The sequence below is a fragment of the Gobius niger genome (assembly GCF_951799975.1).
Source record: "Gobius niger genome assembly, chromosome: 6".
In the NCBI taxonomy this organism is placed as follows: Eukaryota; Metazoa; Chordata; class Actinopteri; order Gobiiformes; family Gobiidae; genus Gobius; species Gobius niger.
In genome coordinates this window covers 2,392,408-2,408,231 of record NC_136857.1, presented here as the reverse complement: position 1 = coordinate 2,408,231, position 15,824 = coordinate 2,392,408, and the positions used below count along the sequence as shown (strand labels likewise).

General features: G+C 41.8%; 1 protein-coding gene across 2 annotated transcripts in view; it reads left to right on the top strand.

Annotated features, from left to right (window-relative positions):
- The window catches only part of plxna2 (plexin A2), a 519,114-nt gene that overhangs the window by 356,283 nt on the left and 147,007 nt on the right, over nucleotides 1–15,824 (top strand). For both annotated transcript variants that reach the window (XM_079558784.1, XM_079558785.1), the window contains exon 13: nucleotides 6,369–6,520. In XM_079558784.1, the coding sequence (XP_079414910.1) occupies nucleotides 6,369–6,520 (152 nt within the window). The remainder of the gene's footprint in view (nucleotides 1–6,368; nucleotides 6,521–15,824) is intronic.

The following is a 15,824-nucleotide window of genomic DNA, read 5'->3' as shown; positions in this document are numbered from 1 at the left end:
ATATTTTTTTTTCACTCAAACTTGGCTTTAAATGCTGTTTAAGTGGAGGTAGCCTGCAGTTAGCTTTGCCCGTTAGCCTGCTAGCTTCTTCTTCGTGATATCATTAGTGTGTATTGATGGCTCCGGTCCTGTGGAAGGCAAGTTGCAATTGTGGTTTTCTGGCCAGAGACACCAGGGGGAGATGAACGACCCTGCAATCATCCCATTAACACCTGTATTATTGTAGTACTGCTTTAAAGTAGTCAAACGGACCGGGTTATTTGAGTTGAGGACATCTGATCTGCTTTTGGTAGCAACACTGGTGAACTCAGTCCAGTCGACAACTTTGAAATCCTTTCCTATGATGGCAAACTCCTGGACTGAGAGTATGTACTACCGAATAAACTTTCCTTTCCTTTATAACGTCGACCATTTGTTCAGTCAAGCGGCTTCCGTTGTAACAATCTACACAGAAATCCTGCTCCGCTGCTCAGGGATCGAACCAGCGATCTCTTTATTGTGCCGCAGCCTCACGCAGACAATCTTTGAAGAAAAAAAATGAGGTCACCATCTTTAGTTTGCAAATCCCGCAGCACATTAAAACGGTCACCAACACAAGCAGCTGGAGACACAGATTAAGCCAGACCCCGGAGTAAGTGTGACTCGCTGTTTGCCCGGCGTCACCCTCTATTGACAGCGCGACAATGGCAGAGGGGGCAGCGGCGCCACTCTTAACAGGATTACACACACACAGAGCGGCCTGGGCATCGCTGGGTGGGAGGAAGTGCGCGTGATGGGAGGATGTAGCGCGGGATGCGTCCGTGGAGGTTTCCGGTTCCATTCCCCCGTGCGCTGACAGCCTGCGTGCGCGAACACACAAAAACATCACCCGCGCTGGTCTTCAGAGGCTGAGGATGTGTCAGCCCGCCCCGGGGAGACGAGATGATGAAAGGAGCAGACATGCAAATAAGAGGATGTTTCGCTGCAACAGAAAGACAAGTTTCACCCTTTAAGTGGATTATGGATATCTACATTCAAATATTTTCTGAAATTCTGCCTTTAAATGATAGCCAAGGCTCCGCCCGAATTTATTTGTCGGACAAGGTGTGAGTCGTCCAAAAAATTCAGCCATCCTGGGACATCTATTTTTTGCATCAGTAGATGGAATCGAGAGTTAGGAGTTGTCCTTCAGGGTATTTTATATTATACCGTTGCCCGTATGTGATTTCTAAAACATAATAGCTGTGGATGTACTGGTATTCCCTTCGAGCAACTGAAGATACACCTGTTTTTACCTGTACCTGCAAGCAGGGGCGTCGCACCAGCAAATAAGAGGATGTTTCGCTGCAACAGAAAGACAAGTTTCACCCTTTAAGTGGATTATGGGTATCTGCATTCAAATATTTTCTGAAATTCTGCCTTTAAATGATAGCCAAGGCTCCGCCCGAATGTATTTGTCGGACAAGGTGTGAGTCGTCCAAAAAAAACAGCCATCCTGGGACATCTATTTTTTTGCATCAGTAGATGGATTCGAGAGTTAGGAGTTGTCCTTCAGGGTATTTTAAATCATACATGTGATTTCTAAAACATAATAGATGTGGATGTGCTGGTATTCCCTTCGAGCAGCTGCAGATACGCCTGTTATTACCTGTACCTGCAAGCAGGGGCGTAGCACCAAATTCTGGGCACTGGGCACAAACTATCTTGGTGGACCCCCGCTCATATTTTATGTTCTTTAACCACATAACAGTGACAGTTTGACAGTGCAGTTCATTTAATTTCTATTATAACATAATTATATATAGCCTAACCAGGTGAAAAAATTGGTCGACCTAAAAAAAAAAATGCTTCATAGACAAACACAGGGATACTTACTTCATGGTTTGTTTGTTTGTTTGTTTGTTTGTTTTCTATTTTTAAAGGGGTGTCAGGGCCCAAAAATTCATCCATCATTATTGTTTGTGCAAAATTCTGTCTAGCAACCATTGTATTTCAGCCCTGTTGTGTTTGATTCTTATAGCATCAAGTATGAGCAAATTTAGAAAGCACAATACAGAACGCTTTTTGCTGCACTTTTGAGGGCCCCCACCCTGCACTGGGCCCTGGGTACTCGGTACCCTTTACCCCCCCCAGTCCGACGCCCATGCCTGCAAGGAAAAACTGGTTCAGATGATTGCTTCGGTCCGAATATCGCTGGGTTTTCAGGTTTCCAGATGGTGTGAAGGTGACTGGGGATCCATTCAGTGGCTTTTGGTGTCTTCGTATTACAAAGCAACAGAGATACAGTATGTAGGCCTAACTTTCCAATTCTGAGGAAGGACTGAAACCAGTGAAAGGCGTCAACCTGGTCAAAATCACACTTAAAGGAACAGGCCACCGTTTTTTCATTCTGAGATATGTTCCTACCTGAGCTTAGACGAGTTGATACGTACCTGTCTGGTCTTTGTGCAGGCCGTTTGGAGCTATAGGAATACATTGGGAGAGGCCAAATGCTAACAACATCTTTTGCGCTTTTCTGTGATATGTTCTTACCTGAGCTTAGACGAGTTGATACGTACCCGTCTGGTCTTTGTGTGCGCCATATTGTAAACACCGGATGATGAAGCGGCCGGGACAGAGCGGCGAGTCGATCAAAGCGCGCGTTAGCTTGTGCGTGTTAGCCATTTGTGAAGCTGTGTTGCAGACGTCAACTCCTTACAACTGCACTGTGAGGGAACTTCACTTATCGCTGTGGTATTTTTATTTCTACTACAGTGAAGTTGTGTGAGCGGAGAGAGGGGGCGGAGTTAACTGAATCGAAGCGTTGTGTCTTCTGGGTTTGAAAAATAGCTTATAATTATCATAAAAAATACTGCCCCATAGTGGTAGAACGTATCATATAAATGCCTATGGAAGAGCGCGGTATAGCTTCGAACTTCACCCCCCGTTTGGAGCTATAGGAATACATTGGGAGAGACCAAATGCTAACAACATCTTTAGCCTTTTTGCATGGCTGAGGGCACACAGTTCTTCCATACTGTGATATGTTCTTACCTGAGCTTAGACGAGTTGATACACACCTGTCTGGTCCCGTGGAAGAGCGTGGTCCCTTCCAATTTCACCCCCCCGTTTGGAGCTATAGGAATATGCCGGGAGAGGCCAAATGTAGGTACGCATCAACTCGTCTAAGCTCAGGAAAGAACATTATCTCAGTATGGAAAAACGGTGGCCAGTTCCTTTAAAAAAGCAGCAGCACGACTGAAGAACTCAAATGAAATCAGGGGCTACAGAGAGAGGAAACAACACTGATGTAAACTGACCGAGAACAAGTGTCTTCTGCTGTTCGGAGTTCACTCACTAACGGGGAAAACAAGGCCTTTTTTTTTTTTTTTTTCCATTTAACAACACAGCTCCACTTAAAGCTCCCCGACTGAACTCATCCGCGCTTGTTTTTGGAGTGTTTGTTTTCGCTCTGAGCCGCTGATTAATCGAGTCCGTCTGTCCACCACTGGGAGCGTCACTCAAATGCTTTTCACGCATGGATCGTCTGGCTGCTGCTTTTTTTCCTCGCTTTTTCGCTTTTGCTCCGGTCCGCTGTGGGCAAAGCTCCGTTTCGGTGTAACATCCCAGCGCAAATGGGAGGAGGGGAGGGGGGGGGGTCTCCGAAGCTTTTAGCAAGTCCATCTGTGACACTGCACGGCCGTCCTGTCAACGCCAACCCAACCCACCCCAAGCCCTAAACCCGTCACTCAACAAGAGACTGGAACCTGCAACTTCCAGCGCACTGACTGGCTCTTTCCTATTCGCTCACTTCCATCCGCTTATGTAACCGCCGCTAAGTCTGCCCGACTCGACGCGGATATATTTAGCCGTTATGTTTTCTCTTTCTCGTTCTCCCTCGCCGTACCCGGGGAACGCCAAAGCGGCGCTAAAAGATTCATGAATTCTCAACCCTCGGGCGTTGCGGTGACACACTTACTTTACATCCAGAACAATTAATGTCCACTGGATCGAGATTAGAAGGTCCCACAGGGGAGCCGCAATGTACCCTGGCAGGAGGAGGAACGGGAGTCCAGTGAGATCAACGGGGGCCGATATTGTGACCGTCTATTATTTGCGGTCAAAACGCTGAGAGCCCCGGCCCCAGATGGAGACAACAATGCAGTATTTCCATGCTGCTTTTATTGGTTCCAGGTACTTCTTGTGTACAGTGTGGAAGGGCACATAAGCAGCCCTTGGGAAAAGTCGTGTAAATCAGCATTGGAGAAGCAGCAAAAGCATTTGAATTCGGCAAACTTTAACCTCTTAACCCCGCCTTAAAGGGACTAGTTTAAAAATGTTAAGATGAAGTACTTTCCTCCCCCTACATGTTTCAACAATGTCCTAATGTGTAGAATGAGCCCAGACATATTTACCACAACTGCCTCCTGCACTGAGGGTTTTAATAAAGTCACCATCGCGTCTTCAAAGCACGTCCAGCTGCTCCGTGTGCAGGTCAGTCCCACGCCTCAAAATAACTCCTCCCATCAGCGCGAGCGTCTCGTCTTCTCTCGGGTCAGTCTCATGATCGATCACAAACACAAACGCTCCGTCTAAACTCGCCTTTTACACAAGATAACAACAAATAATCCGGTCCGGTAAAAACGAAACAGAAACCTGCAGTGACATTGATGTCAAAGCTCCGCTAACAGCAACGAAACACTTCCTGTTGTCCCGACAAAATAAAAGGCGACAATGTTCCAGCCGCTGGGAGACGGTTTGAAATGTTCATTAATAAATGAACCAAATATTTTAGGTGCAAATGGACACAAATCTCGTTTTTCTTCATTTTCCTGGTCGTTCGTTTTGCTCAAATAGAAATAAAGGCCTGTCTCTAATTGTGGCCTGGTTCCAATAAAGGCCTGGTCCCAGATGCCCTCGAGTAAATAAAGGCCCCGGCCTATATTAGAGCATTTACGGTACTTAATTTTTGAATTTTTAAACTCCGTATAGTCCCTTTAAGCATCATGGTCGCTGCCAAAGAGGACACCATTCGTACATTGTTTCTCAAGCAGGTGTTATACATAAACCAGACAAACAGTAAAAGGTTTGCTTCAGTTGTTGTGGCAAGTATGAAATTCGCCCTTCACATACCACGTTCAGCAATTCTCAAACCACCGGCACTCTCCGCCCAGGGATCCTCCGCTCAGTAAGCAAGCACTGTTAGTTTTTTTCCTCTCCGCTTGCTTGCCAGTAATAGCATATTGATTGTTTATATAGCACCGGCAGCAAAGTGGCAGTCATCTTCTCTAGCCGAATGCCCCCTTTCTTCCTCGCTGTCCCCCTCCCTTCCTTCCTTGCTTCCTTGCTTCCTTCCCTGTAGCCGCCTTCATCTCTCTCTCCTCTTGTTTAAAGTGTCTGGACTTTTGCCAGGTCAGAGCCGCCGCGGGGAGCTCCACTGCACAGAAGGCACAAGGCCACGCCGAGCCAAGGTCATACTGGGAGGCCATATTGCGCTTTATGAGGTGGTCCGCCATAAGAATTAACATGGCCCCTTGTTAGGTTTATCTCTAATGGCGACAGCGGCAGACCCCGTCGGCAGCTATCGCTTTCTTTTCCGTCTATGGTTGAAAATTGTTTGATTTTAAAGCTGTTTTTTTCTTTTTTTTTGATATGTTGAGTCATGTTGAAAGATATATATGTCTTTCTTATGGGGTGAGCTCATGGCACAGTGACTCACTCATCGACTGTCCCATGTAGCGTGCGTTTAATTGCTTTTACAACCACCTGGGCTGTAGCTTTGAGCGTGTACGGAAACCTGACATCATCACACCTACACACTAGGACATTGCTGGAACATGTATGGGGAGGAACATACTTAATTTTTTTTAATTTTTAAACTCCGTAGAGTCTCTTTAAGCATCATGGCCGCCGCCGAAGAGAACACCATTCGTACATTGTTTCTCAAGCAGGTGTTATACATAAACCAGACAAACAGTAAAAAAAAAAAGCGTCAATATAACAAAAACGTGACCAAAAAAAGACAAAAACACAACAAAAAAGTGACAAAAAAGCAAAAACAAAATTACAAAAAAGTCACAAAAAAGCAACAAAAATGCAATAAAAAAACAGCAAAAACATAACAAAAATGTGACAAAAAGCATAAAAAAGTCACAAAAAGCAACAAAATATAACAAAGCAACATGACTAAAAAGCGCCAAAAACACAAGAAATATGTGACAAAAAGCAGCAAAAAATTACAAAAAAAGTCACTAAAAAGCGGCAAAAACATAATAAAAACATGGAGAAAAAAAACGGCAAAAAATTACAAAGAAGCAACAAAAAAGTGTTTAAAAAAGCGACAAAAAGGTTTAAAATATATACAATACTGGTTTCAACAACACTATAAAACGTCTTTTATGTGTTTCTAGGTGACCCCGATGGCCGGACCACCGGAGGGAGGAACGCGGGTGACGATCCACGGCACGAACCTGGGCCTGGCCTTCTCGGACATGGTCAACAACGTGGAGGTGGCCGGAGTCCGCTGCACCCCTGTGGAGGACGGATACATCATCGCTGAGCAGTAAGTCAGCACATACTGGAGCCTAATTAATTACTGAACAATTATGAAGCATTAGTATGGCGATGCACCTGTGTTGCACTATGGGAAATCAATTCCTTTGTTTTTTTAGCACTTTCTCCCAAAGTGCAAAGTTGTATTCTTACAGTAATTACGCAAAAATCTACAGATCAGCACAAAACTTTGCTTTTCATGATGAAGTTATCAGAGCTGCATTTGCTTTGTAATGATGAAGAACCAAGAACCTATTGCTTTTCTGTCAATGATGTGCGAAAACCTTCTTTAACCTTTTAACCCCCGCCTTAACCACGCTCATTTCTCTTGCTTCTTGACTGGAGCTTGCAGCCTATAGGCCAGTGTAACGCCTTATTTGAAAGCTAAGGCCTTACAAAACTGATGAAGATTTTCCCCTGTGTTGTTGTCATTTTTTTATAGTATATATTTTAAACCTTTTTGTCGCTTTTTTAAAACTTTTTTGTTGCTATTTTGTAATTTTTTGCCATTTTTTTTCTCCATGTTTTTGCCGCTTTTTAGTGACTTTTTTTGTAATTTTTTGCTGCTTTTTGTCACATTTTTCTTGTGTTTTTGGCGCTTTTTAGTCATGTTTTTGTTAGGTTTTTGTTGCTTTGTTATATTTTGTTGCTTTTTGTGACTTTTTGTCTCTTTTTGTCACATTTTTGTTATGTTTTTGCTGGGGTTTTTTATTGCATTTTTTGTGACTTTTTTGTAATTTTGTTTTGCTTTTTTGTCACTTTTTGTTATATTGACGCTTTTTTTTTTTTCCGAGAAGTTTTTAGATTTGGGTAAAGCCGAACTGGAGATAATGTGCTTATTTAAGGCGGGGCTTAACCTCTTAACTCCCACCTGAACATGTTTTCCCCTGTTCTCCAAATTCTCCAAATCTAAAAGCTTCTTCAAAACAGAGGCAAAAAACGAAAAGAAAATGAGGATGAAAACGCAACAAAAAAGCGTTGAAAAGTGACCAAAAAAAGTGACAAAAATGACAAAAACTCAACAAAAAGGTGACAAAAGAACAACAAAAAAGTGACAAAAATCCAGAAAAAAAGACAAAAATACAGCAAAAAATGACAAAAATCCAGAATTTTTTTTTTACAAAAATATAGTTAAAAAAATGACAAAAATCCAGAAAAAAAATGACAAAAGTACAGCAAAAAATGACAAAAATCCAGCAAAAAAAGACAAAAATCCAGAAAAAAAGACAAAAATCCAGCAGAAAATTACAAAAATCCAGCAAAAAATGACAAAAATCCAGAAAAAAAAGACAAAAATCCAGCAGAAAATTACAAAAATATAGTAAAAAAAATTACAAAAATACAGCAAAAAAAAAGACAAAAATCCAGAAAAAAAAAAGAAAAAAATACAGAAAAAAATAGACAAAAATACAGCAAGAAAAGACAAATATCCCGCAAAGAAAATGACAAAAATCCAGCAAAAGAGACAAAAATGCATCAATAAAGTAACAAAAAAAGTCAGAAAAAGTGCAATAAAAAAGTGACAAAAACACATAAGGGAAATAAAAAGTGACGACACTGGCAAAGAGGAAAGAATGCATTTGGTTTTGGCGGGTGGTAAGAGGCACATTTTTGGTTACAGTATAAAATATGGGGCACAACCTCAAACACGCACATTGCAGATCCTGTATGTGTAAAAGGCTGTATGTACTCGATGCTCTTCACCTGCATCATTCACCTTGAAAACACACTGTATGAGCGGCAAAGCATAAAAGGACATTGTAAGCAAAGAAATCAGGCCAGTGAGCGACTCCAACAAAGAACCGCGAGTGCCATTCCAGACTAACGCCCGGCACCGCTAGAGCCGGTTGGTCGATCAATAATCGGCCTAATACCTGTCCCGTCCATGTTTTGTTCAGATTAATGAAGTCTGGAAGAGGTCCAGGCTCCAGACATTCCCCCCCCCCCCCCCCCCCCTCCACAGTCTTACCCCCCACATCCCGCTAACCCATCCAGTCAGCTCGCCTCTCCGAACATCTGTGTGTGTTTACTCCTGTTTACCTTCCTAATTGCCCCACGCTGCGCATACATCACGTTACGCCGGTCCCGCTCACCCCGAACTAATGAAATGTGGCCCATGCATCACTATCCCCCTCCCCCTCTCACGTCCCCCTATGGCAGGGCACTCACTAACACACTGCCCCATGGATGTTTACCTACACCGCTGATGTGAAACTCGCATGGGAGAGGAGAGCGTGGAAGGATTACACCACTTAGATGGGAAATTCTAAATATAGGGTGTTGTTGGCTTTGGGGCGCTGGAGGAAATGCAATATAAAATCAATAGCAATTTTGGGGGAACAGAAGAAAAATAATTATGAACATGAAGGAAGCGGCTTTGAAAAATAACGTTTGAAAAGGTTCTCCACCATCGTGAGGCAAGAAAGGTAAAAGTGCTTTATATTTAAAGGAATAGGCCACCGTTTTTCCATACTGAGATATTATTTTTTTATTTATATGTTTATTTGATAGGGACAGAACAAGAAGCATTGTTACAATAACCGATGCCATGGGCCGTACAGCTAAAAGCTAGTTCGCAGACCTGGTCCCTAAGACATAAAATATTAACATTTACATAAATCATTACAAATAATACAGTACGAAATTACATTACAAATAATACAATTTAGAAAAAGCTTGCAATAAAATATTATAAACTTCTGTTGTGTCCACAAGTTTGATTCATTTAATCTTCACTTTACTGCGCAGTAATCTTCACTTTACTGCGCGGATGCCAAACTACTCCTGGTATTATTACGCCTTACAATATAGTTCCCCCTTTTATCCTCTTAGAAAATCCACATTGTTTAATTGTGTGTACTTATACTTTGTAGTGGAACACTTCACGTAACCATATTTAAATAGGGAAAACGTGGAAGAGCTTGGTAGCTTCTATCTTGACCTGTTTTGGAGCTATAGAGGAGAGAGGGAGAGGCTAAATGCTAACGCCGTCTGCGCTGTGTTTACGTGACTGAAGGCACGGGTGAAGATCAGACAGGTCCTAAAGAACTCGTCAAAGCTCAGGTAAGAACATATCTCAGTATGGAAAAACGGTGGCCTGTTCCTTTAAAAATTAAATCCACATACCAATTACTAAGCTCTACTAACACAGATAAAGACAGCATATCTACAACCCATCGCCAACAACTTATCAGTCCAGTTGTGGGTTCATGGCAGGTCTCGTCTCGTCTCTCATTCAGAGCCCTGTTCGGTGCCGTGAGACGCTCATACTGTATGCACAAAGACACTATACCAGCGGTGTTCTCAAAGGAGCCTTTAACCCTCATTCTAGTCATGTCCTACTTCAGCCCTCGCAAGGAGAACTCAACGCTGCATTAAATGGGTTTGGATACCCCTCCGTAGTTTTATGGCCTGCTAATATGAGCGATGCTATGACCTTAAATGCCCAGTTCCAGTAAAGCACTCATTTACGCACTGAAATTATGATATAGCCTCAATTAACCAGAAGTGCCTTGATTGCCGTGCTTCCATCCACATATTTTTTGTCAAAGTAGAAGTGGACACTCATTTAGATGCAGCTAATCGTCTACTAATAACCTTAGACTGTTTGCATCAAAACAAAAATGAGCTCAAGTAACATAATAATATCCAACATCCAAAGATACAATCGCTGAAAATCCAGTGACCTCAGTCTGGGGTAGATTTGAGCACAGGTGTCACCGCCTCCAGCAAAACCAAACACTATGGAATCCCTCTTAAAGTGTCTGCAAGAAGTAAAAACTTGGTTGGCCCAGAACTTCCTAAGTCTTAACGAGAAAAAGACAGAAGTTATTGTTTTTAACAACAGCAAATCTGCAAATGACCCGCATGACGCTCTTGGCTCTCTGGCTCCTCACCTTCGAGCCTCTGCCAGAAACCTTGGGCTAGTTTTAGACAAACACCTTCAAATTTGACAAACAAATCAATTCTGTGATAAAAGCTTCTTCCAGCTTAGAATTCTAAGTAAAGTGAAAGTTTATCTTCCGCACATAGAGCGAGTTACAATAGTCGCGTCTCGACTATTGTAACTCGCTCTATTGTGGGCGGGACAAATCCTCACTCAAGCGCCTACAACAAGTCCAGAACGCTGCTGCACGTTTACTGACTGGGACGAGGAGGCGGGAGCATGTCACCCCTGTGCTGGCCTCCCATTGGCTGCCCGTCTGCCATAGAATTGACTTTAAGATCTCGATGCTTGTGTTTAAACGTCTTCATGGATCTGCTCCTGAGTCTCTCTCTGAGCTTTTGTCTGTTTATGCCCCAGTCAGATCAGTAAGGTCTGCGAACCAGCTCTCTTTGAACGTGCCCAGATCCCGTTTAAAGAGGAGATCGAGCTCCCAAACTCTGGAACCGTCTCCCCCTAAACGTCAGAGCTGCTCCAACCATAGAAACCTTTAAGACTGCCCTTAAAACACATCTGTTTGCGTTGGCGTTCAATTCAAGCTGAGCTGTGTTATAACTAAGCACTTTGGGCACCTAGTGTTGTTGTAAACGTGCTATACAAATAAAGTTGACATTGACATTGACCACCTGCGTAGCATTTCTGTTTGATGCACTTCCGCCAGTGCCTGTTGGACAGCTGCAGGGTCATCAGCCGGGAGCTCCATAGCTGTTTCACTCCTTTAATCCCAGAACATCATCTCTGGGTGGTGGAGCAGCAGTCGGGACGTCTCCCCAATGCCCCCCTGCAGCTGCCTCAGGACCTGAAATCATCGGTGTGAAGAACAATCGGAGACAATGGCTTGGATTTTAGAGAAAATATTTACTGGGTGAAGAGTATAGGACAAGGTCACAACGAACAACGATAGACATGTTTTTTTTTTATCCTATTATGCAAAGGAGGCATGTACAGGGCGTATCCTTAAAGAGGATAGGCCGGCCCAAATTCTAAGTATTCTGAGTTATTCTCGGTGAGGTTAGTTGAGACAGACCGTCTGTCTGTGAGGCCCCGTATCCGTCACTGTCATGGTGACAGGACAGCTTTATATGTGAGGCCTTAAGGAGAGACACTACAGGCAAAACTCAGTTTTTTCAGTTTTCAGGTTTTGGGCCAAATTGGTCTCTGAACATATAAGCTTTCACCCGAAAACCAAAAATATGCCTAAACTTCACAAAAACATATTTAAATATTGCGCTGATTCAATGTTCCCCCATAGACTTATATGGGAGAACACAATTTCAAGGGCCTTTTTCTCAAAACACATTTTTCTGTCATTGTGGCGACACTGTGTCCACGTCAGTCGGACCTAAAGACTTCACATATTCCAGCCTTGGACTGAACAATATTTGGAAGATTTTTTCAGAGGGATTTTTTATTATTTAATCCCTAGCCTGATTTATTGAGTTTTGAATGTCAAAAAATAAGGTGAAAATTACATTTTCCCACATTTATCCACTAAAAAACAGCTTATTTTAAAACTAAACAAGAAATCCTAAATCCCCTCTGAAAAAGTCTTGGTAGCTCATTTATCAATAAAATGAAACCATACATTTGAATGTAGCTCTATCCATTATTCAGATTTTGTCGCCGAAAAGATGGGAAATTTGGGGCATTTTTAGGCATAAAACACCTTGTTCTTACTTGAAAAGATAAAATGACAGAAAACTTGCAATGTATTTTTTTCTCACATTTATGCCAGTAATTTACAGCAAAAGTTTGAAATTGATATCTGTTAATATACATTTTTTCCCTATTCACCTAAAGAGTCTCGCCTTAAGATAGAAAAACACATTTCTTGTCCTATAGGTTACACATACCAAATACCACGTAGTGTAGTAAGAATATACGTCTTACTCATAACTGAACACACTGGCATATTTATTCATTTGTAACATAATTTGAACATAGCAATGTTAAAATTATGACTTCAGGACCCGTCTTTCCTGCGTAGCCAGAGCCAAAACCTCCCCAGCTCCGCCTCTCCTGCCAGGTCTTTTATTGCCTTTCGCAAGATGGGTCCTCTGATCCCCAGCGTCTTGAGGAACCGCGGAGTGAAACATCTAGTGAAGCCTCTGCAGCCGACCTCTTTTGGAAAAAATGCACGCCTTCCATCCTGCCTCCCGACACGAAGATCCAAGTTCAGCGTACTTTTCCTTTTTTGCTCTCAAACGCTGCCTCAATCCCGTCTTCCCGTTGGTGCGATCGGTTTCGCCCATGATGACACACTTGGAGGAGTTCGATGTCTGGACAAAGAGTTGTTACGGCAATGTGCTCAGTGACCTTCAGTTGCCGACCGAGACCTGCTCTCAGCACCCGTCCCCCTCCTGGTGACGAGAGACACCTGTCAGGAACCGAGCTGCTGAGTGCTTCTCCACCTTGCCTGATGAACTGGACGGTTGGTTTGGTTTGGAGATGTGCAGGAAGCAGTTGGAAGACACCTGGGGAGACGGCTCTTACCGCGGGGGCTCGAAAAGCTCTTTTGTGGCGATGTCCAGCAACGACAGCTCATGAAAGTCTCGGATGAAACGATAAGAGCGATGCTAAACGAGTCTTACCTTGGCTCAAAAGTAAGCGGGCAGTGCTTTCCAGCTCGTTTGTCGGCTTCGAAATTCGAATTCTCCAAATTCTCCAAATCTAAAAGCTTCTTCAAAACAGAGGCAAAAAACGAAAAGAAAATGAGAATGTAAACGCAACAAAAAAGCGTTGAAAAGTGACCAAAAAAAGTGACAAAAATGACAAAAACTCAACAAAAAGGTGACAAAAGAACAACAAAAAAGTGACAAAAATCCAGCAAAAAAATAGACAAAAATACAGCAAAAAATTACAAAAATATAGTAAAAAAATGACAAAAATCCAGCAAAAAAAATGACAAAAATCCCCCAAAAAAAGACAAAAATACAGCAAATAAATGACAAAAATCCCCCCAAAAAAGACAAAAATACAGCAAAAAATGACAAAAATACAGCAAAAAAAAAAGACAAAAATACAGCAAAAAAATGACAAAAATCCCCCCAAAAAAGACAAAAATACAGCAAAAAATGACAAAAATACAGCAAAAAAAAAGGCAAAAAATACAGCAAAAAAATGACAAAAATCCCCCCAAAAAAGACAAAAATACAGCAAAAAAAGACAAAAAAAAAAAAAAAAAGACAAAAATACAGCAAAAAAATGACAAAAATCCCCCAAAAAAGACAAAAATACAGCAAAAAATGACAAAAATCCAGAGAAAAAAAATGACAAAAATACAGCAAAAAATGACAAAAATATAGTAAAAAAATGACAAAAATCCAGCAAAAAAAATGACAAAAATATAGTAAAAAAATGACAAAAATACAGCAAAAAAATGACAAAAATCCCCCCAAAAAAGACAAAAATACAGCAAAAAAAGACAAAAAAAAAAAAAAAGACAAAAATACAGCAAAAAAATGACAAAAATCCCCCAATAAAGACAAAAATACAGCAAAAAATGACAAAAATCCAGAGAAAAAAAATGACAAAAATACAGCAAAAAAAGACAAAAATACAGCCAAAAAAAAGACAAAAATACAGCAAAAAAATGACAAAAATCCCCCCAAAAAAGACAAAAATACAGCAAAAAAAGACAAAAATCCAAAAAAAAAGACAAAAATACAGCAAAAAAAAAGACAAAAATACAGCAAAAAAATGACAAAAATCCCCCCCAAAAAAGACTAAAATACAGCAAAAAATGTCAAAAATCCAGAGAAAAAAAATGACAAAAATACAGCAAAAAATGACAAAAATATAGTAAAAAAAATGACAAAAATCCAGAAAAAAAATGACGAAAATCCAGCAAAAGAGACAAAAATGCATCTATAAAGTAACAAAAAAAGTCAGAAAAAGTATTTCCAGCTCGTTTGTCGGCTTCGAAGGGGGAGAAACAGGCCTGGCTCCATTCGTTTCTATGGGAGGGTGTCTGTGTCTGGTAGCAACGGTCGCTATAAGGTTACGATGAGGTATGATTGGACGATGACCTTTTTGGAGCGGGGTTTGGCAAAATGTCGTCGCGTGGGAAGTTTGCAAAGAGATGTACGGTAGGAAACACCGGGTTGGAAAGAGAAAAAAAGAAAACCATTCCCACGAGTCTCGCCACCTCTTCTCGGGCCAAATCTATAGTGCAGAAACTAACCCCCACCTCCACCTGGTGCACGACGGAGCCATTCCGCGGATTCTCTGGCAAACAACAACAACCACTCTTCACTTAATTTCACTCTTTTCCACCTCACAACACAGGATACACGAGAGAAATATCAGAGAAAGCTATGGGACATAAACCGGTTTGACCTTAAAGGAACAGGCCACCGTTTTTCCATACTGAGATATGTTCTTACCTGAGCTTTGACGAGTTCTTTAGGACCTGTCTGATCTTCCCCCGTGCCTTCAGTCACGTAAACACAGCGCAGACGGCGTTAGCATTTAGCCTCTCCCTCTCTCCTCTATAGCTCCAAAACAGGTCAAGATAGAAGCTACCAAGCTCTTCCACGTTTTCCCTATTTAAATATGGTTACGTGAAGTGTTCCACTACAAAGTATAATTACACAAAATTAAACAATGTGGATTTTCTAAGCGGATAAAAGGGGGGACTATATTGTAAGGCGTAGTAATACCAGGAGTAGTTCGAAATCTGCGCAGTAATCTTCACTTTACTGCGCAGTAATCTTCACTTTACTGTGCGGATGCCAAACTACTCCTGGTATTATTACGCCTTACAATATAGAGTTCGGGAAATTCCACAGTTACCATGGAGATCCGCCATCTTTGCAGCTGTTAGCATGTATTTCCTTTTACGAACATTAGCTAAAAACAGTATAAAAAGTGGAGAAAATAGCCATGGAACAACTCTGTTCGCTGCCGAGTTACTGCTGGTAAAAACATCTAACTCACTGTGGTGTCCACGTGTTTTAATGTGAACAATAACTCCAGTATTTTAACTTTTAAAATCTCTCCTCATCCCATAATGCTTAGCGATATGACGTCACATTCCCGAACTCTATAGTCCCCCCTTTTATCCGCTTAGAAAATCCACATTGTTTAATTTTGTGTAATTATACTTTGTAGTGGAACACTTCACGTAACCATATTTAAATAGGGAAAACGTGGAAGAGCTTGGGAGCTTCTATCTTGACCTGTTTTGGAGCTATAGAGGCTAAATGCTAACGCCGTCTGCGCTGTGTTTACGTGACTGAAGGCACGGGGGAAGATCAGACAGGTCCTAAAGAACTCGTCACAGCTCAGGTAAGAACATATCTCAGTATGTAAAAACGGTGGCCTGTTCCTTTAAGGGGAGACACTACAGGCAAAACTAAATTTTGTCAGT